At 38.5% G+C, this 24715-nt stretch overlaps 1 protein-coding gene across 2 annotated transcripts in view; it reads left to right on the plus strand.

Moving 5' to 3' along the window:
* Zbtb11 (zinc finger and BTB domain containing 11) overlaps positions 1-24415 on the plus strand; it is a 28676-nt gene extending 4261 nt beyond the window's left edge. Inside the window, exons 2-12 of one of the 2 annotated variants that reach the window (XM_051191683.1) lie at positions 1262-1497; positions 2974-3205; positions 10187-11031; positions 11350-11526; positions 14746-14991; positions 17306-17450; positions 18744-18861; positions 21400-21558; positions 21667-21842; positions 22261-22774; positions 23442-24415. In XM_051191683.1, coding sequence (XP_051047640.1) covers positions 1262-1497; positions 2974-3205; positions 10187-11031; positions 11350-11526; positions 14746-14991; positions 17306-17450; positions 18744-18861; positions 21400-21558; positions 21667-21842; positions 22261-22774; positions 23442-23523 — 2930 coding nt within the window. In that variant the 3' untranslated portion in view covers positions 23524-24415. The remainder of the gene's footprint in view (positions 1-1261; positions 1498-2973; positions 3206-10186; positions 11032-11349; positions 11527-14745; positions 14992-17305; positions 17451-18743; positions 18862-21399; positions 21559-21666; positions 21843-22260; positions 22775-23441) is intronic. The other variant, XM_051191684.1, reaches the window with a different exon arrangement.
* Positions 24416-24715: the final 300 nt, after the last annotated feature.

The raw sequence follows: 24715 nt of genomic DNA on the forward strand, positions 1-24715 counted from the left end.
TTGTTTGAGACAATGGACTATCTTTGCCAGGCTGGACTATACATTTTCTAAATCAGATGTTTTCAAGTTAGGACATGTTAATGTTTTCACATGAGATATTGCTTTGAGAATGCAGTTCCAGACTAAATAAACAAAGCTCATATATTTTATAATGTGTGTTATGCTTGTAATCATCCCTTGAAGTAGTTTTTTTTTTAAATTTATTTTGTTTACAGTGTTCTGTCTGCATGTTTTGCTTGCATGCCAGAAGAAGGCATCAGATCTCATTACAGATGGTTGTGAGCCATCATGTGGTTGCTGAAAATTGACCTCTGAAAGAGTAGCCAGTGCTCTTAGCTGCTGAGCCCTCTTTTTTTTTTTTTTAAAGAAAATCTATGGTTCCCTTGGCCTTGACTCTATGCAAGTAAAATCTGTTCTTTTCCTCTGCATTAAATGGAGTACTGTGTCCTTTTAAATATATTTTTAAAAAATCAACACATCATGAAAGAAGAAAAAAAACAACCTAATTTTATTTGTATATATGCTATATGTGGGTGCCCACAGAGGCTGGAAGAGGGATCTGCTAAAGTTGATATTACTGGCAGTTGTGAGCTGCCTGATTGGCTGGGAACTGGACTCAGGTCCTCTGGAAGAGCAGTAAGCACTTAACGCTGAGCCATCTCTCCAGCCCAGTAGATTCATTTCTATATGAGGTATATTGGCAATTTTAAAAATAATTTTGAAAAGTTACTTCTCAATATAGCTTAACCCATATTAACTATTTGTATAGGTTGAGACAGTTGGGTATTGGTTTGTGTATTTAAAAACAGGGATATATTGTACATACTGAGGAATGTATTAGGTGATTTTGTGGTTGTGTAAACATAGAATGTACTTTTATGAATGTAGATTGTGTGGGCTATATATTTGGTTTATAGGTGACAGAAACAGCATTATACAAAATATAATAATTCTATTGCATGAATGCCTTGTAATACACAAAGAAATGGACAGGAATCGTCTCATGCTAGGAGGCGTTAAATACTTGATAAGAAAAAGTCTGCCTCAGTGTAGAAATAAATCATAATCCTGAAAAATTTACTCTTCATTCTTTATGGGTGTGAGTGTTTTTGTATATATACATCTGAACATAAATTAGTGTATGTACATATGTGTGTGTGTGTGTGTGTGTATGTAAAATGATAAAGTTCTTAAACTTTCAAGTAAGAACACTTACACTTGATGTTAATTTTGTTGTTGATTTTGTTTTGTTTGACTGAAGGCATACTAAAGCAAGTTAAAGATTACATAAAACAGTGTAGCAAGTGCCAGGAGAAGCTTGATCGCTCCCGTCCAATATCAGATGCTTCAGAAATGTTGGAAGAATTGGGATTGGACCTTGAGTCTGGAGAAGAAAGTAATGAATCAGAGGATGACCTGAGCAACTTCACTTCACCTCCAACCACAGCCTCCAGGTCTTCAAAAAAGAAGCCAGTGTCTAAACACGAACTTGTATTTGTAAGTGTGCTTTCTTACTATCTAACTCTCAGTCCTACAGGTCTCTTGTGATGGCTGTTTTCCCAACATTGTTTGACTATAAGTGATGAAACTCTCTAGAGCAGCAATTCTCAACCTTCTAATGCTGCAACCCTTCATTGTACTTCCTCATCTTGTCATGACCCCAACCATAAAAATGTTTCTGTTGCTACTCCATAACTATAATTACTATTGTTATGGGTGGTAATGTAAGTATTGGATCTTCAGGATATCTGATAATGCAACCACTGTATTTTGATCTCCAAAGGGGTTGAGACACACTGGTCTATAAAATAAAGTTTATTTAAGACATCTTAATTGCCTACTATGTTATATGAGCTAAGTGTACACTGTTACTCTTTGTTGAACCTGATTTTTGACAATTAATATGGTATCCTATTTGTTCTTAATTAGTATCCCCATTGTAACTAATTCCATCCCGATTGAATGTTTTTTTAATTAGGCTGTGGGTTGCATAGCAAATTACTCTGACTAGGACTTCTGCTTGATTGGTATTTTTAAGAAAAGGTCTCATGTAGTCAAGGCTGGCCTTGAAATAGTTACATAGGTGAGGATGATCTTGAAGTTATGATACTCCTGCCTTCAGTGTTGGTAGTACAAACATGCTCCACAGATTGTGGATTATGAGGTGCTGGGATCAAACCTAGGCCTTCATACATGTTTGGAAAAACTCTACCATCTCTGTCTTCCTTGCTAGTTTTTTTTTTTTTTTTTCTGTTGTTGTTCTTTTTGAGACAGGGTCTTTTTATCCCTGACAGTGCTCAAATTTTCTGTGTAAAGCAAGGTGTCCCAGAACTCACAGAAATTGTCTTGCCTCTGCTTCCCAGAATTAAAGTAAAAGTGTGTGCCACCATGCCTTAATTTGTGGCTAGATTTTTGATTGTGGTTGCGTACTTGTTCATTTGTTTTGTTTTAGGCTAAATCAGTTTCATACATCATCACAACACACCCTGTCACCCCCCCAAACAGGGTTTCTCTGTAGCTTTGGAACCTATCCTGGAACTAGGTCTGGTAGATCAGGATGGCCTTGAACTCACAGAGATCCACCTGCCTCTGCCTCCTGAGTGAAACCACTGCCGGGCACATCATCACATTTTTTGACCAGAAAGAGGCAATAAAAAGTAGGATAGGTTTTTGCTAGCATGAAGTAAAACAGTATGGCTGGGTATGGTGGTGCACACCTTTAATCCCGGCACTTGGAAGGCAGAAGCAGGAGGAGCTCTGTGAGTTCTAGGTCAACTTGGTCTACATAGTGTATTCTAGGTTAGCCAAAACTACATAGAGACCCTGTCTTTTAAAAAGGCAGAAAATAGTAATATATTTTACTTAAGTATGCAGATAACTAATTGTTTGCTTGTTAAAAAGTAATGGATTTTTGTTAAGGGTATATATAGGTGATATAGAATACACCTCTTAATCTCAAACATATTTTGACAGGTTGACACCAAAGGAGTGGTAAAACGTTCTTCTCCAAAACATTGCCAGGCAGTTTTGAAACAGCTAAATGAACAGAGACTCTCCAACCAGTTCTGTGATGTTACCTTGTTAATTGAAGGAGAAGAGTATAAGGCTCATAAGTCTGTCCTGTCAGCAAACAGTGAATATTTTCGAGATCTTTTTATTGAGAAGGGAGCCGTTTCTAGTCATGAGGCAGTCGTGGATCTTTCTGGTAAGATTTTTTCTAATACTCTTTGCTGTTTATTAATAAGCATATACTAGAAGGAAAATATGTATGTATCTTCCAAACAAACAGAATGTACGTCAAATGTAGGCCTGATTTCTCAATGGAAAAGATCCTTTTAAAGCAAGGTTCTAAGATTATTGAGGAAAGGCTGTAATTTTTTGTTTTTGGGGGATTGTGTCATTACACACACACACACACACACACACACACACACACACACACACACACACACCACACACACCCCACACACACACACACACACACACACACACACACACGGTTTCTCTGTGTAGTCCTGGCTGTCTTCAAACTCACTCTATATACCAGGCTGGCTCTGAACTCAGAAACCCATTTCCCTTTGCCTTCCTAGCTCTGAGATTTAAGGTGTGCGTGCACAGCCATGCTTGGCAGAAAGGCCTTCTCTTCTCTTCTCCTCTTCTCTCCTCCCCTCCCCTCCCCTTCCTTTCCCTTCCCTCTCCTTTTCTCTCTTCTGCCCTGCCCTTCCCCCTCCCCCTTTCTTGTTTGTTTGTTTGGTTTTGGTTTTTCAAGATAGGGTTTTTCTGTATAACAGTTCTGGATGTCCTGGAATTCTGTAGACCAGGCTGCCCTTGAGATCTGCCTGCCTATGCCTCCGAGTGCTGGGTTTAAAGGCATGCAGCATCACTGCCTAGCTAAGCTGTGATTTTTTTTTTTTTTTTTTTTTTAGCACTGCCTCTTAGGTCAAGGAATTGTATGTAGTAGAGTTATTTCTGGGATTGGAATGAAAGAGAAATCTGCAACTTAGTAGTGAGTGAAAACAATACTTTAAATTGCCTACTTAATATCTTGTTTTGTGAAGCGTGATTTTATATATTATACTTGTATGTGAGTATAATTTTGTGTCTGTGGTGAATGCACTTGTTAGTGTGTATATGTGTATAGCTGTCTGCATCAGGTGTCTTTTCTCTATTGCTTTCCATCTTTATTTTTTGAGGCCAAGTCTCAATAGTCACCAAACCTGAAGCTCATCATTTGGACCAGGTTGGTGAATTTCAGGGATCTGCCTGTTTCCATACTCTCTCCCCTACTCCCCTAAACTGTATTGAGGTTGCAAGAGTCTGTTTTTATGCCAGTCATTTGCTTTTTTGTTATTATTTTTGTTACTATGGCTCTATAACATTTCAGATCATGTCTTATAACACCTGCAGCATTGTTCTTCCTGCTTAGTATACCTTTGATTATTATGAGGTGTTGTGGTTTCTGTGTGAATTTAGGATTGTCTTTTCTAGTTCTGTAAAGAATGTCATTGTGATTGTGTCAAATCTGTGTACTGCTTTCGGTTAACAGCTATTTTCACAGTATTCTTCCAGGCTATGAACAGGAACAGAGTAGAGCCATTCTATGTTAAGTGTCTTTAGTTTTTTTCCCCTTCTCTTGAAGTTTTAATTGTAGAGGTCTAGTTTTTGGTTTTGCTTAGAAAACGATAATTAATGAAGTTTTCTCTCTAATTTCTTGGCAGATTTGTCATTGGTATATAGAAACCCACCGACTTAATAGTGTGTCCGTCCATCCATCCTGCTGCTTTTCTGAAAGTGTTTATTCTAAGAGTCTCCAATGGTTTTTTAGTTTTTTGTTTGTTTTTGTTTGTTTGTTTTATGTGCTTTGCCTCATGTATGACTGGATGAGAGTGTCGGGTCCCCTGGAACTGGAGTTACAGACGGCTATGAGTCAATATGTGGGAACTGAACCTGTGTCCTCTGAAAGAACAGTCAGTGCCCAGATAGCCTCCCTTTTGTATGATGTTGGCTATAAGTTTGTTGTAGATAGTGTTGTTCTTTTGCTATAGTTATAGAAATAAAAGCTGGGGGGGGGTGGTCCCAAGTGAGTGGGGTCCCAAGGAAAGGGCCACATAGGAGAGCATAGCAGGTTCCATAGCAGGTGAGGGTGACCGAGGCATCTAGGTGGAGGGAATAACACGCCAGGCAGATAGAGCTTAAATGAGGAGTTTATTTAGAAAGGGAAGAGACATGGAGGCACCTGGAACAGAAGGGGAGAGAGGAAGAGAGAAGAAGAAGGGGGTAGCTGGTGGTCAACCGAAAGCAGGAGAGAGGAAGAGCAAAAGAGAAAGCAAAAGAGAACATAAGTGGGCAGGGGTCTGACTTTTAAAGGGGTCCTTTACTCCTGCCTGCAGACTAATACTCATGGAACCCTGGGCAGAGTACTGCCTGAGTGCATTCTGCCAGGTGACAGGGGCAGGCCAGCGTAATATCCTTACAGGTAGCCTTTATTATGTTGAGGTATGTTTCTTTCATTCCTAGTTTATTTGGAGCTTTTATCATGAAGTTATGTTGATATTTGTTGAAGGTCCTCCTAATAGCAATTGAGATTATAATGTGGTTGGTTTATTTCTTTTCTTCTTTTTGCAGACAAGGTGTTCCTGTAAAGCTCTTAGGTCTGAAACTGCTGATTTTGCTGACCTTAATTCACAGAGATTCACATGCATTATGTGCTAGGATTAAGGGCACAGGCTACCATGCCCTGTTCTCTCTCTCATGTTGGTTCTATTCTTATGCCTATGGGATGTATTATGCTTTATTTTTTTTATCTGATGAATCAGTCTTAAGTCCCTAGAAAGAAACCACTGGCTCATGGGATATTAACGTGTTCTTTGTCTGGGGTGGAGGTGGAATAGGGGCAGTGTCTTACTGTGTAGTTCTGACTGTCCTGAAACTCACTGTGTAGACCAGGCTAACCTAAAATCTCTATAGACCAGAGATTTGCCTGCCTCTGCCTCCTGAATGCTGGGATCAAAGAAGATATATTTATCTACACTTGGTCCCTTAATGTGTTCAATTTACAACAATACTATTCAGAATTTTATTTTTCTTTTTTTTGTTTTGTTTTGTAGGCAGGGTCTTACTGTGTAGCTCTGCCTATCCTGGAACTCACTATAGAGACCAGGCTGACATTGAACCCATAGAGATCGCCTGTCTTTGCCTCCCAAGTGCTGGAATTAAAAGCATATGTCACTGTACCTGCCTCAGAATTTTTGTATCTGTGTTCACCAGGGAAATTAGTCTGTAGTTGTCTCTTTTATCTTATTATGTGTTTATGTTCTTAGCCAATTTTATACCAGGGTTAAAGGTGGTTTCACAGAATGAGCTTGCTGCAGTTTACTTCATTTTCTGTTTCATAAAACAATTTGAAGAATATTGAAGAATAGCTAGAATCTGGTCAGTTTGAGGCTTTCCTGGCCTGCAGTTGTTCTTGTACGTAGGCATCCTTGGTAGCTCAGGTTTTAATAATAGGTTCTCTGAAAGCAGGTCAGTGACACACCCCTTTAATCCCAGGAGGCAAAGGCAGGCGGATCTCTGTGAGTTCCAGGACAGCCTGGTCTACAGGGTGATTTCTAGCCAAGGCTATATAAAGAAACCCTGCCTTGAAAAACAAAACAAAACAAAAAAATAGGTTCTCTGTCAAGGTGGTGCCCAGCTGCTGCCCTCTGAGTAATTCAGTGACAATGTGGAATAATTTCTCTGTTGCTGCTGACTGTTGGAGGTGTGTCCCTAGAGCAGCTGCCTATCTCTTACCTTTTGAAAGTGCCCCCTCTGCCCAATCCCCAGGGAGCTTCAAGGATGAGGTTTGTTTATTTTGTGGATTTAGAAGTTCTCACTTTCTTTGTACTTGAGTTGTTTTATTTGTTTTTTGATATAGAGTTTCTCTGTGTAACAGCTTTGGCTGCCCTGGAACTCACTCTGTAGACCAGGCTAACCTCAAACTCATAGCCTCCTCCCCCCACCCCACCCCCAACCCAGTGCTTGCTGGGATTAAAAGCTGTTGCCACCATCGGGCCTTCCCCCCCCCCCCCACTCACTAGGTCATATCCAAGTTGATTCTGGTCTGCTAACTTACCCTAGTAGTTCTATTTAATTCTGATTAAAATGTTCTGTAGAGTGTAAAGGTGTAAACAAGTTAAAGGTAAAAACAAAGTGGAATTATGGCATGGATGTTCTGGAACTCATTATGTAGACAGTGAATTGGCCTTGAACTCGCTGAGATCTGCCTGCCTCTGCCTCCCAAGCTCTGGGGATTAAAGGCAAGCGCCACTACTGCCCCATTAATTTTTTACTTTCTTTAGGATATCTTAAACATGTCCTTTATTTTAGATACTTAGTCATTTGCAATTTCTTTCATGGGAATTTTTTATGACTAAATTCCCCCCTTCCCTTTTAGATCTTTGAACTTAGAAATTAAAAGACATTAGGTAAAAGATCAAAATACATTATTATTAGTATATGGTTTAATGACTTGTCTATCCTCTGTCCATGTATATAAAAGCCTCATATTTTTATATACTTTGGATAAAAACATTTTCTTTGTCTCCATGTATTAAATCTGTCTATCAGTTTACCTCCATAAGGTATCTATGTTTTAGGAGGATATGCTGTTGGATAAAAAAAGGAAAAGTGTAGATATTATGCCAGAAAACACTTGGTGTTTTGTGGGTGGAGATAAGAATACCTGATGACTGCATAAAGAAATTTGACAAGAGACAGTAGATTGAAAGACCTGCCATATGAAGGACTGACAGAATGCATTTTATAAAAATAGCTATATTCCCATATCTACAGATTTAACATGATCTCCACCAAAATCCATGACATTGTTCACAGAACTTGGAAAAACAAAACCAAAGTTTATATGGAAATCAAAACAATGTAAGCAGCAAAAGTAGTCCTTGGCAGAAAGAGCAGCTGTAGGTCTCAGAACACTGGCTGCTCTTCTAGGGGACCCAGAATCAATTCCCAGCATTCACATGGCAGCTCACAACTATCTGTAACTTGAATGTATATAGACGATTGCTTGCATGTAGGTGTGGGCATTACTCTAATGTCTGATGCCCCTAGAGACCAGAAGAGGGAATCAGATCCCCTAGAATTTGAGTTACAGATAGTTGTGAGCTGAGGAGGGAATTGTAAGGGGGAGATAGAGTAGTATCACCTGTATGATATGAATGCAAGGGAGACTTCTGAGAGGAGGAAGGGAATCATCTATCTGAAGGGGGAAGGGTTTAATAGGGGAGCCACAACAAAGAAGTATAACATAAGCATACACATATAAAGAAGTCAACATGAAATCCATAACTTTGTTAACCTAAAAACAAACTTGGGGGTGGGGCTTGGCCTCAACTTAATGGGCCAGGCTTTGTTGATTCCCCATGGGAGCCCTGAGCCTTTAAGGGAGGGAGAAATGTGGTTGGAATGTAAAATGAAATAAACTTCAGAGAGATAAGCACTTTTTTTGGACAAAGGAAAAAAGGATCTTGGCAGGTATGCTGTGCACTAACTTTCACTTGTAGCCTTTTTTTTTTTTTTTTTTTTTTTTTTTTTGGTTTTTCAAGATAGGGTTACTCGGTGACTTTGGAGGCTGTCCTGGAACTAGCTCTTGTACACCAGGCTGGTCTCAAACTCACAAAGATCTGTCTGCCTTTCCAGTGCTGGGATTAAAGGCGTGTACCACCAATGCCTGGCTACTCACTTGTAGTCTTATACAAGTTTATACAAGTTCATAACCAATAATCAGTTTGTGAAAATAGAATTACAGTCATCACTGTATAGTGCTTTATTTCTTACATCACACATATATATGTACATATATATATGTGTGTGTATATGTGTGCATGTATGAATTAAAAACAACTACTGAAAACACTAAGAAACAAACTAATCCTGTTACAAAAAAATACTTCATAGTATTAACTAATAATTACACAATAATCATTTTATTCCTTGAATCTAGGATAAGCAAACTATAACCCAGTATCTATCCTCTTTCTGTTTTTATAATAAAAGTTGGACATCTATACCAATTTAATCTGCTTTTCAGGTATAATGTCAAAGCAGAGTGGTTATGACAGGTAGTATTTATCATCTGATTGATTGCAGAAAATAATTAGTAACTCTTAAAATATAGTTAGGTTTTTTTCTGTTGTTGTTTGTTTGTTTTTAGAGACAAGGTTTCTCTTTGTAGCTTTGTAGACCAGGCTGGCCTCGAACTCACAGAGATTCACCTACTTCTGCCTCCTGAGTGCTGGGACTAACGGTGTGCACCACCACTACCCAACTTTGTTTTTGTTACAAGGTTTTATGTAGCCCAAGAGGTGACCTTGAACTTTGATCTATTCCAATCTCTGAATGCTAGGATTATAGGGATATGCCGCACTTGGTTTGTGTTACAGTGATCGAATCCATTGCTTCCTGTCAGTCAAGAATTGTAGCTACTGAGCTACATCTATATCCCTGAGCTCAAAATTGAGGTTTTCACAGTGCATTTATTTAGTATGGTGTTGGTGTGGGCACAGGAGTGGGGACACAGTTGCATAGGTCTGAAGACACCTTGTGGAAATCGTTCTCTCCTTCACCATGTGGGTTCCAGGGATTGACCTCAAGTTACCAAGTGCCTTTACCACCAAATCATCTCAGTGGCTCCAAAGCATTGTTTTTAATGTGCACATGTACTTTGTTCAGTTAAATTTTTATGTGGACTACTATTAGAAAATATAGCTGTCTATAATAAGTAAAGAGAGGTAAGGGGGCAGGTTGGTTGGTCCCTGTCTATTCACTTTCCTACCCCCTCCCCTTTTTCACCCTCTATTCTCCAGCAACTGTTTCTTGAAGGGAATTGAGGAACCCCCAGGGTTCTAAGGAGTACAGTTTGAAAATGGCTGCCTTATAACAACTCTTGAGGTAGTAAGTCTGTTATCATTTTCTTCTTTATAGTGGTTTAGAGACTCAGCTCATGGATGTGAGTTAATCAAGGTTGTTTAATAGCAACCAGAACTTAGAGAAAATCCAATGGTAACTAATTGTAGAATAATGGTAACAATTGGCTTTTTACTATATTCGTCTCATCACAAATCTATATTATTCTTAGAAAGTAGTTTTGTGGTGATTGAATTTTTTTGTTTCTTTTTCTTGTTTCACATAGGCTTTTGTAAATCAAGCTTCCTTCCTTTGCTGGAATTTGCCTATACCTCTGTACTAAGTTTTGACTTTTGTAGCATGGCTGATGTAGCTGTCTTAGCTCGCCATCTTTTTATGTCAGAAGTTTTAGAAATTTGTGAAAGTGTGCATAAACTAATGGAAGAAAAGCAACTAACAGTGTATAAGAAAGGTGAAGTACAAACGGTTGCATCTACTCAGGACTTACCAGCTCACAATGGAACTACAGCCCCACCTGTGACTAGGAGTGAAGCAACCACAACTTTGTCAAGTGAACTTGGGCATTGTGAAATTGTACTGCTGGTAAATGGAGAATTGCCAGAAACAGGACAGAATGGGGAGCCAGGACAGCAGCCTGTGGCTCCAGTTTCTCCAGAGGCTGAAGTTAGTGTGTCCCCTATAGAATGTATAACTGATCCCCATCCTGAAATGGGAACTGCTAGCTTAGCAACAAATACTAACCAAACAGAGATAGAGACTGCAATAATCGGAGAAGATGGCACAGTTGCTAATGTTCATCCTAATATTTCAAAAGAGAATATAATCAGTATTTCTCAAGAGGACAGTGATATGGGAAATGACACATTGCCTGAGGACATCGGTGCCAAAGACTTTCCAGATCATAGTCAGAGCCTTGATGACCAACCTTTAAAAGATCAGGAAACTCTAATTGAAACCACAGAAAAGACAGACTCAGGCCCAGAAGATGATACTTACAGAAGTAGGCTTAGGCAGCGGTCTGTTAATGAAGGTGGCTACATCAGGCTACACAAAGGCATGGAGAAAAAGTTGCAGAAGCGGAAAGCCATTTCTAAGTCGGCAGTTCAACAGGTATGATTATAAAATAGGTTGCTTTGTCATTTTATCTTGAGGACATTCTAGTAATGAACTCATGCCTGCAATAAAAATTGGAGTGGGGGGAGTGTTGGGGGAGCAGTTTCCTGCTTGAAGTATTGCATTACAAATATTTAACATGACCCATGACTTTAAAAATGATACTGAAGTTGGACATGGTGTTGCATGTGAGGTAAGAGGATTGCTGTGAGTTTGAGGCCTATCTAGGCTACATAATACTGGCCATCCTGGGCTGCAAGTAAGACCATTTCTCTAAAAAGAGATTTTCTTAGATTGTGTTTTGTGTCTCTTTAGGTGGCCCAGAAATTAGTTCAAAGGGGGAAAAAGATGAAACAACCCAAAAGGGATGCTAAGGAGAACACTGAAGAAACGTCTCATAAATGTGGGGAATGTGGAATGGTTTTTCAAAGACGATATGCCTTTATAATGCATACATTGAAACATGAAAGAGCTAGAGATTACAAATGTCCGGTAAGTACCTGGAAAGCTAACTGAAAACAATCTTACATTCATAAACGGAATCCATCTTACTGACTGCTCTGTTATTCCTACTACTTTTTTTTTTTTTTTTTTTTTTTTTTTTTTTTTTTTTAATTAGATCAGCTCTTACATTGCAGCCCAGGCTAGCCACAAATTTGAGGCAATCCTCCTTGAGAACCTGTTTGGAGATTGTGTTGTAGCAGGGGAGCGCAGCTACTCATATACTCTTGACTGAAGACCTGTCCTCTATTCAGGGAAGGTGCCCTCTTCGACTGAGCTTGAAGATTCACATAGAGCAGTGAAGGAGGAAGGGGACACCCGCCTAGCCAGCCACATCAGTGGAACCAACCCTGTTGATCAATGGGGTGACAGATGTTGCAGCCAGATCACCCTCACATCTCAGACAATCCTCCTAATTTGGCCTTTCAAGTACTGGGATAATAGGCATGCATGACCACACCCCCAGCCCTTTCTTACATTGCTAAAAGATTCTGAGTCTTTTTTTTCCCCCCCACCTAAATACTCAGGTAGAGGGCTTTGAAAAGATTGTTCTTACAAACAGTAACCCTGGGGCTAGAGAGATGGTTCAGCAGTTGAAACTTTGTTATTCTTGTAGAGGTCCTGGTTATGATTCCTGCTCCCTCATGGTGGCTCACAACCATCCATAGGCATGTGTTTAATGCACATACATGCATGCAGCGAACACTTACACATAGAAATTAGTCAATCTAAAAACAAACAAAAAGCATAAAAAGGTAAGGTATCAGAAGAGGAGACCTAGGCAACTAAATTCTGTCCACTAATAAATGTATAAAGTGATTTTGAACTAGATTTCCAATAGAGAAAACCAAATACATCACATTTGTATTAAAGAACCAACAAGTCCCCAAGAATTGATGTTCCTGATTATTTTGAGATTAGGATTACTTACATTACCATTCTTTGGTCAGGAATCTCCTTTCCCTTTCAAAAAAAGAAAAATTATAATTGCCCTGGAGAGGACATATACAGTGAGGTAGATAGATAGCTACCCCAAACCAGAAAGAGGAAAAGTTTACTTACTGAACATTGAAACCTTTCAATTTCAAGTTCTTTCTTTACTCAAGTCCTATGATGTTAGGACTGAAACCCTTGACTTTAAGACAAAATGGTTTTTTGTTTGTTGTTATATTTTGGTTTTTCGAGACAGGGTTTCTCTGTGGCTTTGGAGCCTCTCCTGAAACTACCTCTTGTAGACCAGGCTGTTCTCAAACTCACAGGAATCTGCCTGCCTCTGCCTCCAGAGTGTGACACCACCTCCGAGAAGGTATTCTTCACAAGAGGAATTGAAGGGAGAAGGCTTTGTTCTGGCTCACAGTTGAGGAGTACAGTGCATCCCAGTAGGGGAGTCAAGGCTGCAACAGCCTGAAGTTCTTGTATGGTCATATCAGGTCCACAGTTGGAAGCCGAGCGCTCTGAAGAAGGGCTGCGGCTCAGCACTCTCCCTGAACTCAACTTGTGTTGTGTGTGTTGTCCCAGCAACAGGAAAAGCAGTCAAGACAGTGTCAGCTGCAGACCAAGGGATGAAAGCACATAGAGGAAAACAGCAGCTTTTAAATAAAATACATATGGTGCCAACAAAGATCTAATTTGAAGAATTAACTCTGACTGATTATTATCATGTGACCCACCCCTCTGTAAATGGAAGAACATCTAGATAGTAACAGATACCTTAGAAAAGTTGGTATGTAAATTGAATAAATAAGTGTCCCAAAAATAGAACAAAAGGATAAATTAGAAAATAGGAGGGAAAATTGGATTGTTTTGGTTTTTTTGTTTTGTTTTTCAAGACAGTTTTTCTGTGTAGCTTTGGAGCCTGTCCTGGCTGGCACATACTTTGTAGACCAGACTGGCTCGAACACAGAGTTCTTCCTGTCTCTGCTTCCCGAGTGCTGGATAAAAAAGGGACGGGGGGTTGGCTAGGAAGGAGCCAGATGTTTTCTAGAGTTAAATCTAGAGCAGTAGCATTCAGAAACAGCAGCAGATGTGGTTCTGTAATTTGAGGAAAGCCAAGACTATACAGAGAGACCTTGTTTCTCTCTCTCTCTCTCTCACACACACACACACACACACACACACACACACACCAAAAAGGTTGTGCCTAGAACATATTGGATAAGAAGAAACTATAAAGAGACATAAGCAAAACAGAAACTAAAAAGGGAAAGGATCAGGGTATATCATATAGTCTATGTTTGATAGCATTCATAACCAGTACCCAAATATAGTGGCTCTATAATTCCAGAGTTCAGAGGCTGAGTCAGGAGGAGAGTCAGGAATTTTAAGGTCAACCTGGAATTCAAGGTAAGTTCTAGCAGAGTGGGCTACAGAGGGAGAACATGACTCAAACAAACAGAACAGCAAAACTGTTCTTACATGAACTAGCCATAGTTAATGTGACATAACTATGTTATTAAAGTGAGTTGATGGGAATCAATGATAAGAGAAGAAAAAGTTGTATATGCATTCTACTTGGTGCTAGAAAATAAAAATCAAGAGTTAATTCTGGAGGCCCATACAGAGATAATGAGTCAGGAGACTTTTTTAAATAACATTTTTATTATGGTGGGCATATATATCCTCAATTTATGAGCACATAAGTGCTTTCTTGAACCCCACTAACTCTAACAAAATCTGAAGACTTTTTTCCAGTCCCTGCTTCATTTCCACCTAAAATCTTGGTATTGATATATTGATAATACTTTTTATGGGTATTCTGGTGTAGTCTCTTGGTGGTTGTGTCTGGATTCAAACCCAGGACTTAACACAGATTAGGCCAGCCCTCTATCACAAGTAACGTACAAACTCTAGTATTCCTTTAAGACCCAACTGAAGCCTATTCTGATTATGCTCTCTTAAAGACTTACTTCTCTCCAGAGTCTTATGCCTTTCATTTTTATAATCTGGAACCTAGTGCTTTTTATTTTTTTATTTAATTTTTTTAAGACAGGGTCTCATGGCCTACGGCTATCTTTTGTATGTGTGTAGGTGGCTGTGTTCCATACAACATCGGACTTGTGGCAAATGCTTAACCCTCTGAGACATCTCCCCCGTTCCATGTGTATTAACTTTTAAACTGTGCATATATTTACATATAATTATAACCAAAATTGAAATGTGAATTTTCACTTAACATTTTATATAGGAAGAACTTTTGCTTTTCTTTTTTAGTTATGTAAAAAACAGTTTCAGTATAGTGCCTCATTACGAGCACACCTTATACGGCATACGAGAAAAGATGCACCCACTTCATCTTCATCCAATTCCACATCTAATGAGGCCTCAGGAGCATCATCTGAGAAAGGAAGAACCAAACGAGAATTTATATGCTCAATATGTGGAAGGACATTACCTAAATTATACTCCCTCCGAATACATATGCTAAAGCACACAGGTGTAAAGCCACATGCCTGCCAGGTAAAGGCCTATTTATTTCATTATTAAAGAAGACCAGAAATTAACTGTAGTGTGACATGGGTTGATATGTATTCTCTGAAATCATCTTTACTCTTGTAAAATGTTAGGGAAGATTTTGTTGCCTGCATTAAATGTGATTCTCTGTTGTAGTCTTTAATTTTCAGTTGTAGTCTTTAATTTGAAGTTATAATTTGAAATATTTTGGTGTCCAGAGTACCTACTAGGTGGAAATAACTGTCCATCACCCTAATCATCCCTTAGCCTTTAACAAATTACCTGTAGTGAAAAAGAATGTATGCCATAAGCAAGGAAAAAAAATCCTTCCTAAGCTGTCTTTTTGCTGTTGCCGAGGATTGAGGGTAAGTAAAAGGCAAAACTCTGGGGTAAAGAATCCTGTGATTATCAAGCTTTGGGCTGTTTGAAGTATGGAAGAGTTTTGAGCAACACTGATAGATAGCCTTACAAATGTTGTGATTTGTTTTTATTATCAAACAGTTGTGGAACCCATATAGTTTTGTTATTGTTTAATATTTTTAAACTTCATACATGAGCATTGCATGTGCATTACTTCTGCCCAAACCCCTCCTGTCTCCAACTCTGCCTGTGCCCTCCTCATCCATGATTGCGTCTTTAATTACTATTTCGTGTGTGGTGTTGTTCATATGTTTACATACATATGGGTCCATTTAACTTTGCTCATATGTATGTACATGTGTCTAGAGCTGACCACTGGGGATTGGACATCTTATGTGGAGGCTTGTCCCTGGAGGAGACTGATTCTCTCTCAGCAGTCATTGACCACCCCCCCCCCTCCCCATACATACCTCTTCATGTAGGGGTGGGACCATGTGGAATTTCCCTCTGATTTTGACTTTTCAAGTTGATGTTGTCATTGTGGAGATAATTGTATTATTCAGGCAACCATATTGTGGAGAGTCCGTGGGTACAGCCTCCCCAACAGATGGAGGAGACACCATTTTAAAGCAGGTGTCCTGGCCCTCCAGTACCACCACCACCCCACACCACACACCCCCCCCATAAACTCCCCACACACATACCACACACACACACCCCATCCCCCACACCCCACCTTTCTGAGATTTTTTTTCCCGAATTATAATAGTTTGAGTTGGGAAATCCACAGTCATTTACTCTCTTCCTTTTGACCTATTTTGGATATTTGTAATAGTCTCCATCTCTTGCAGAAAGTAGCTACACTTATCTGTAGGAATAAAGGTAAGTATTTTAGCATAGTGAGAAAATACATTAGTTTAGGAAAATGGCAGTAGAAGAGTCTCCTCTCAATTCTATGACCTCTCTCGCCACAGGTGTCTGTTTAAGCATCTTAGTATGTGAAAATAGAATTCATTGTAAGAGAATCTTTTTCCCAGGCAGTGGAGGCACACACTTTTAATGTCAGCAATCAAGGGTCAGAGGCAGGTAGATCTCTGTGAGTTCAAGACCAGCCTGGTCTACAAGAACTAGTTCCAGGACAGCCTCCAAAAACCACAGAGAAACTTAAAAAGAGAACATTTCATTATATTTGGTATTTATCAGGTCATGGGCAGTCTGTTTTATTTTTATTGTCACTCACTTTTTTCCTTCACTGTCCCAATTATTTTTCAGGTTAAGCTCTAAGAATTGCTTATTCATAAGTTTAAACACTAAGTGTTAGTTTTAGCATCTGGTCTTCAATGTAAAACTACTCAAAAATGTGTGTTCCATGGAAAATAAACACAGAAATAAGAACATGAAAGCTCTCGGAACTGTTGACATTGCTACATTTTATTATGCTTAACAAGAAAATTTCCCCAATGGACCGGGGAAATTGAAAATAATCCATTCTTCATCCAGAATTTGAGAAGAACTATTTTATATGGTGTCTCTTAGTTAAGCTTTCATGCCTCTTTAAGGTGTGTATTTTGCCTAGCTGGCACAGATAGCACAATGTTTTTTCCTACTGTTATGTGCACTTTTGGAAAGATGGCAGTTCTACTGAATATGAAAAGGGGTTGCCGGGTGGTGGTGGCGCATGCCTTTAATCAAGGCCAGCCTGGTTTACAAAGTGAGTTCCAAGACAGCCAGGGATACACAGAGAAACCCTGTCTCAACACCCCCCCCCAAAAAAAAAAAAAAGAAAGAAAGAAAATGGGTCAACTAGCTAAGATCTTTGGTATTTGTGCCTTCATCTTTGACATTGTCATTTTGCTAACTTTAGCATAATAAATTATAGTTTAATTATTTTAATTTCTACTTACAGTAATACTATAATTTTTTTTTTTTTTTTTTGCTACCTTAAACATTTCTGTGTTAGGTCTGTGGAAAAACTTTCATCTATAAGCATGGTCTAAAATTACATCAAAGTCTCCATCAGTCACAAAAGCAGTTCCAGTGTGAACTGTGTGTCAAGTCATTTGTTACCAAACGGAGTCTTCAGGAACATATGAGTATTCACACAGGTAATTTTGAAAACTATTGACATGGTTATATTTTATCTTTTTAACTTAGAATTATGTTGATTGGTTATACTGTAATTATATCAGAACATTGTATTCCCTGCACTTGGGACCATGAGGCAGAAAGATGATGAGTTCGATGCCAGCTTGGGCTTCATAAAATTTCTAGGCTAGTCTGTACTGCATAGTTGGGCCTTGTCTCAAATTTCTCATAACCCCCAAGTAGAAGTAATTAAGATGCTCATAAATTAGTGAGTGTGCAATCTTTTAGTTAGTAGTACAAATTTAAAGTTTCCTTAAATATTTCTGATTTATTTTTATAAAAATGTTCTCTTTTTAAAATTTACTTATTTGTTTTGTATGTGTTCATGTATGTATATGGGGAAGCATCAGAAGACAACTTTGAGGAGTCAGTTCACTTCCTCCATCATGAGAATACCAGGAATTGAAGTTGAAAGGGTTAGCAACAAGTGCTTTACCCACTAAGCCTCACATACTTATGTTCAGATATGCTGTAAAGCAAGAGCATAGGAATGGCCAATTTAACCCAATTACTATTACAGTTTATAATTATTCAGACATAGTGCATACTTACACAGTAGTACCCTTTATTACCATAGTCATTCATCACCCTAGCTGTCCTGGAACTCAAGCTGGAGATCAGGCTGGCCTAGAACTCAGATCTTCCTGTCTCTGCCTCTCAAGTCCTTGGATTAGAGGCATATACAATCATGCCTACCAAAACTTGTAAACCATATCATCAGGGCAGTGATCCTATTGGTCCTGATTTTGTTTCCAACAACCTATTCATAATGGTGACAGATATTTTGTGTCAGGGCGAGCTGAGCTGCCACAATTGTGGGATTCCCTTTCTGTGCAGGATGGGAAGGACCGGAGCCGGGCAGAGATGAAGGGCACAGTAATAGCTTGGTAGGTTGGCATGTCCCCTAACCTAGAGGTTGCCCTCCTGTGACTGTCCACCTCTTCTCCACAGAGAGCTCCTGCCCTCTCTCCTCCTTCCTTTCTTATGAATGTTTCCAATGTTGTGACTCAGCTCTTACCAGCAAAGATGCTTGTGTCAGGGACAGAAAACTATCACAGTCTGTTAAGTATCTTGATAGTGATACCCTTTCCAAAGGATATAGAAAGTTTAATGTGTTTTTTCCCAGGTTTTTATAAAATGATACTTGGTATTCTGTTGTCTTGATAAAATTTTAACTTCTGAAATACAACCAGTTATGTTGTAAAGAGGGCCTGCTTACTGCATTTATAACATGGATTTTCATTTTCTCACAGGAGAGTCCAAGTACTTTTGCTCAGTTTGCGGAAAGTCTTTTCACAGGGGTTCCGGACTTAGCAAGCACCTTAAGAAGCACCAGCCAAAGCCTGAAGTTCGAGGCTATCATTGTACACAGTAAGTATTTAATATGTGAAGTTAATTCCACTTTTTTTTTTTTTTTTTTTTTTTTTTTTTTTTGAGTCAGGGTTTATCTGTGTAGCTTGTAGACCAGGCTAGCTTTGAACTCACTGAGATCCACCTGCCCCAGCCTCCTGAGTGCTGAGATCAAAGGAATGCACCACCACTGTCCGGCTCAATTTCACTTATCTTACCTGGCATATTTGAATATTGCTTTTTATAAGAAAACATTCAAAGCTAACATTAAACTGTAATTTCAGTTTACTGAGTGATCAGTCTACCTAACGCTTACTGTTTGTTTGTTTGTTTGTTTGTTTGTTTAAGAGGTTTTTTTTGTCTTTAAATGATTAAGAGACGCTCCTGGGTTCTAGGGGAGAGAGGTCTACAACCAGTAGGCTCCTGTGTAGGGTTCCTTGAAACACTGTAATTGTTTTTCTTTCCCTACCATTCTTCTCTGTTTTCTTTCCAAAATTACCTAACTTTTAAAAATTGAAGTTAAACTCAAAAATCGAAAAGTGATTTATCACCTTATGTCATATTGAGTAGGCTCCAGCTTCCCCAGCCTCTCCAGTTCATCTAGGGGTCATGCGCTTGCAGATTCCCAGATGGCTGGCAAGGACCACTACTGTGTTTCAGTTCAGTGAGATTAAATCTACAACATTTGACCCCACCTTAAAGGGAGTTTTTAAATACATTCATAATTTTACAAATAGGATGACTAATTCTAGAATCCCTCCACAACTCAAAACAGTCATATTTCTCCAACCATAGATCCTTGTAGTATTACAAACTGTTATTAGGAATGCAAGCTGTTGTCTTCAAGGCTGCTGCTCAGCTCTAGGGAGCAAAATAAGGGTCAGGATAAATTTAAAATGCCATAAAAATTTAGGTATTCAGTGTTTTTCCTAAAGATTTGTTTATTTTTATAGTATGTGTATGGGTGTTTGCCTGCATGATTGTGCCTGGTTCATGCAGAGGCCAGATGTTGGCTCTCTTGAACTGGAGTTACAGATGCTTGGAGCTGCTTTGTGGGTGTTGAGGATCGAATCTCTTGAGTCCTCTGCAAGAGCAAGTGGTCCTAACTGCTGAGCCATCTGAGCAGTGCTGGTCATTGCTCTTCTTGATTAACTGTTTGTTTGCTGGACATTGTAAGCTTTTTTGTCTTTGAGATTTTTGTTGTTGTTGTTGTTGTTGTTGAGATAGGGTCTTTTTATTTAGTCCTGGCTTTTCTGAGTCATTGTTTTGAGGGATGCGGTTTTACTGTGTAAGCTCTGGCTTTCTTGAAACTTCTTGGGTAACTCCATGGCTGGCCTGGAACTCAAAAGAGATCTACTTGCCTCCAGGATGCTTAAGATTCAAAATATAGTTTTCTTACTCCCCAATAAAGTTAAGCAGTTGCTCTAAATCTTTTATGGATAAACAGGTTTTTGCCATTTTCTACTCTGCTGTATTTGCTAGTTTTATTACAATTAGTCTCATTTTAAAGTAAAGATAGAGTTGTCCTTGGTGGCACTGCCTGTATCCTGGTACCTGAGGTGAGGCAGGAAAATTGCACATTTGAGACATGATTGGAGTGAAACTCCATCTCAAAACAAATGCCCCAAATTAATAATAATAATAATTTTTAAAAAGTGAAAGAAAAAAAAAAAACCCAGCAAATATACAGTGGACTTTTTTTTTTTTTTTTTTTTTTTTTTTGAGACAGGGTTTCCTCTTTGTAGCCCTGGCTGTCCTGGAACTTGCTTTGTAGACCAGGATAGCCTTGGACTTACAGAGGTTTGCCTGCCTTAGTCCCAGAAATGCTGGGACTTAAAGTATGCGCCACCAACACGTGGCCCCAGGTACAGTTTTTCATCAGTACCTTTTGTTGTTGTTATCTGTGGAAGAAAATACAACCTAACTGGCTTGAATGAAAAGTCAAGTCTGGAGGTCTTGAGAGGTTTGTCTGAGTTGGATTCAGATTGATTAGTATCTGGTTTCTCTCAGGCTCCATATGGACAGAGTCTAGCAGTGGTTTCAGCTTCTCATCCTTTCAACTAAATTGTCAAGATTCTTTCCTGGTAGTTCCTGTAAAAGTCCCAAGTTTCACTCTGATTGGATCAAGTTAAGTCATTTGGCATCCCTAAGCTGATTGCTGCTACCAAGGGCATGCTGTTATTGTCATTGATGAGGCCTGAATCATTGCTTCATTCCTAGTATCAGTAATGAAGCCTACCTTCCTAACATGGACAGAAGAAAGGGGATGAAGGGGATGTAAAAAGAGGGAGCAGAAGAAAGGGAAAAGGAGAAGGAGAGGTGGGAACTTTTGAGTAGGCAAGATGCCTTCTCAAGCTTTTTGAGTGTTCTAAAAAGAATTTAACCTTTGCACCCTTAATGCAAGAGTGAAACACTGGGTCTCTCCCACTACCCTCCTCTCTCTGATGCTTTCAATTTGGGATAATTTTGTGAAGCTTCAAAAATGTAATGTAATATAGTGAATTCTTGGAGAATTGTCTTAAAGATGATCCAGTTGTGGGTAATTAAACTTTATTACAGATGTGAAAAAAGTTTCTTTGAAGCTAGAGATCTGCGCCAGCATATGAATAAGCATCTTGGTGTGAAGCCGTTTCAGTGCCAATTTTGTGATAAGTGCTATAGTTGGAAGAAAGATTGGTATTCTCATGTGAAGTCCCATTCTGTCACTGAGCCTTATAGGTGAGTCAATCTGAGAAGTATCTAAGGTCATTGAGAAATATACACACTTTCAGTTGATTCTTATGGCCATTATTTGGAGAAAAATAATTTGGGCCCTTTCTGTTTTAGGTGTAATATATGTGGCAAAGAATTTTATGAAAAAGCTTTATTCAGGAGACATGTAAAGAAAGCCACCCATGGGAAGAAAGGAAGAGCAAAGCAAAACCTGGAACGGGTGTGCGATCAATGTGGAAGAAAATTCACTCAGCTGAGAGAGTACAGGAGACACATGAACAACCATGAAGGTAACATACATTTGTCCTGTTAGAAGAGACATTCTTATTTTGTCAGCTCTTTTACCTGTTATCTTCTCTCTTGGTAGATTAATCCTGTATCTTGAAAGATTTATTTAAGTGATACTGAGTCTGAAACTTATTTGGAGACTCTTATCCTAAGAGTATAAGATTGCAATTAAAGGGTAAGATCATGGCAAACTCACAGTTGTTCATAAGTAACTTCTATTATGAGAGAGAAATTATAGTTCAAAACCTTGGTTAGTCCATTGAAAACTATTAGATGCTGACTAAAAGATGACAGCAAAAAATGAAATGTCTGTGGATTTCTGTACTTTAAAAACATTTGCAATTCAGTTTTCATATATATTAGCATTTGGAACCTTACTCAACACGACCTCTATGCCTTTTCTTTCTTTTTTTTTAATAGGAGTTAAGCCCTTTGAGTGCTTAACATGTGGAGTAGCTTGGGCTGATGCCAGATCACTAAAACGTCATGTCCGAACACATACTGGTGAACGGCCCTACGTGTGTCCTGTGTGTAGCGAAGCTTACATAGATGCTCGGACACTTCGTAAGCATATGACTAAATTCCACAGAGATTATGTGCCTTGCAAAATCATGCTGGAGAAAGACACTCTGCAGTTTCATAACCAAGGAACTCAAGTGGAACATGCTGTCAGCATCTTAACTGCAGACATGCAGGAACAAGAAAGTGCTGGGCCTCAAGAGCTGGAGACTGTGGTGGTGACAGGAGAAACTATGGAAGTTCTTGAAGCAGTGGCAGCTACGGAAGAGTGTCCCTCGGTATCTACGTTATCTGACCAAAGTATCATGCAGGTGGTTAACTACGTGCTGGCACAGCAGCAAGGGCAGAAGCTGTCTGAAGTTGCGGAGGCCATTCAGACTGTTGAAGTAGAAGTGGCGCATGTGCCGGAAGCAGAGTGAGTACCGCAGCCGCAAGAGAGACTGACTGCCCAGTGAGCTCTCAGAGCACGCGTTTACAGTTTGTCACCACCCGTGTAGACTTCATATGTGAAGCTGGGCTGATGGTGACATTGCTAAACTCATTGTCTGGCCAATGAGTTTTGTAGGAAAGTCCACTTTCTGTAAAGAAATTGAAAACAAAAATCTGTTGGATCGAAGTAGTTGATCATGGTATGCCTTTTATGAATTAATGTTTATAAATGTACAAATTTAAAGATGTGCAGTTCCATTTATATTGACATTATTTTATTACATATTTTGAATTTAAAAGGCTGCACGGTTGGCTTTCCTTCTGTTTTATTCTCAAAATACAGAGGTTCTGTGACTATTTGCTGTTTGTGGATTTAAAAAATTCTAATATAAAGTATATCTGTAAGATGCATAAGTATATTACATTTTAAAAATGCTTTAGATCTATGATTCTTGACTTATTATTTATTTTAACTGCTTCTAAGTCGGGGATCTATCTAGTCTGTCTTGAAGCACTTAATGAGTTCTGTGTTGTAATCAAGTTTGCATAATTTATTTATCTGTATGGGGGACCCACAAATGCAAAGCTAATTTTAAAATACCATTAAAATGCATGAGATGTCTATTAAAGCCTTACTATACTATCTCTTCAAGGCAAGTAATTGGCCATGAGAAAAGAGTACTGTTATTAAACACTGTTGATGGGAAGTTTCTGCTTGATAACATTGGACTTTAAATGGAAAAAAATCAAAACTGATTCTTTTGCTGAAGAATGAACAAGTTAACGAAGAAGTTAAGTTTGGTATGTTTTAGCTTTTGTATCATGTTTGTTTAAATTTGTTGCAAATTACATCTATAGTGGTAATATGGATGCTATATAATTGTTAGATAATTTCAGAATGTTGAAAATTCAATGTAGCCCTCATTATACTGTGTTATATAAAAAATTGATTATGGTACTATCAAATTGCTGAAAGTATTTGAAAAGTTACCTTAAAACTAAATTATATTCATTCATGTGTTTGATTTTTTTTTTTTTAATTTCTCACCTTTCTGAGTTTTCAGATTTTGAAAATAAGTATGGAGATATGCCACATTTCTTTATAGAAAACTATCGTTCAAGCTATAATTGTTAAAATTAAGCTTTTAGGTATTAGAAGCTTTCTTAAAGTATAAAATTAAGATATAAACAGATTATATGTAAATCATTCCTAAAGCACAAGAAATGAATGTGCCTTGATGTACATATATAATATTAAGATGCTTATTCCAGTTTACTTTCAAAATGGCTTTAAGGTTAAGGAGTAAATGTGACAGCCCTGCATGCATTTTATTGCATATGTAATGTGTGCATTTGCAAATTTGGTGTTGTTTTAATAGCTGTGTGACTTTCGTTTTAAAGGTGAATCTATATACAGCCCACAACTTCATATAGGCTATTCATTGGTCATGTCCAATGGTTAATGAAAAAGTATTTCAATGTAATTAACATTTGAAATTGTCTTTTATGTTCCATTTTCACCATTGTTAGATTTAGTTAAATGTATAAGATCATAAATGTATGTCAGAAACATGTAAATAAAAGATGTTCAGTCTTATTAAAAGCAAAATTTTGGAGTTGACCTTGACATCATTTTCAGTCTATACCATTGTTATAAAGGGCGAAGAAATTATTTTTGTGGGTATGGTCTGTGTACAGGCACTTACCTATTTGTACAAGTGTGGAAGCCAGGGGTCAACCTTATCTGGTGTCTTCCTTTATTCTCTACTTATTTGTTATAATTTTTACTTATACTTTTAAATGTGTGTGTTTGTGTGATTGCATGTGTCTATATTTGTGTGGGAGATGTGAGGGGTGGGTTCATTTCCTCACTGTATGGGTCCCAAACTTTGAACCATTAGTATTTGTGTCAGGTGAATTTACAGAG

This window comes from Phodopus roborovskii, unplaced genomic scaffold, assembly GCF_943737965.1.
Source record: "Phodopus roborovskii unplaced genomic scaffold, PHOROB, whole genome shotgun sequence".
In the NCBI taxonomy this organism is placed as follows: domain Eukaryota; kingdom Metazoa; phylum Chordata; class Mammalia; order Rodentia; family Cricetidae; genus Phodopus; species Phodopus roborovskii.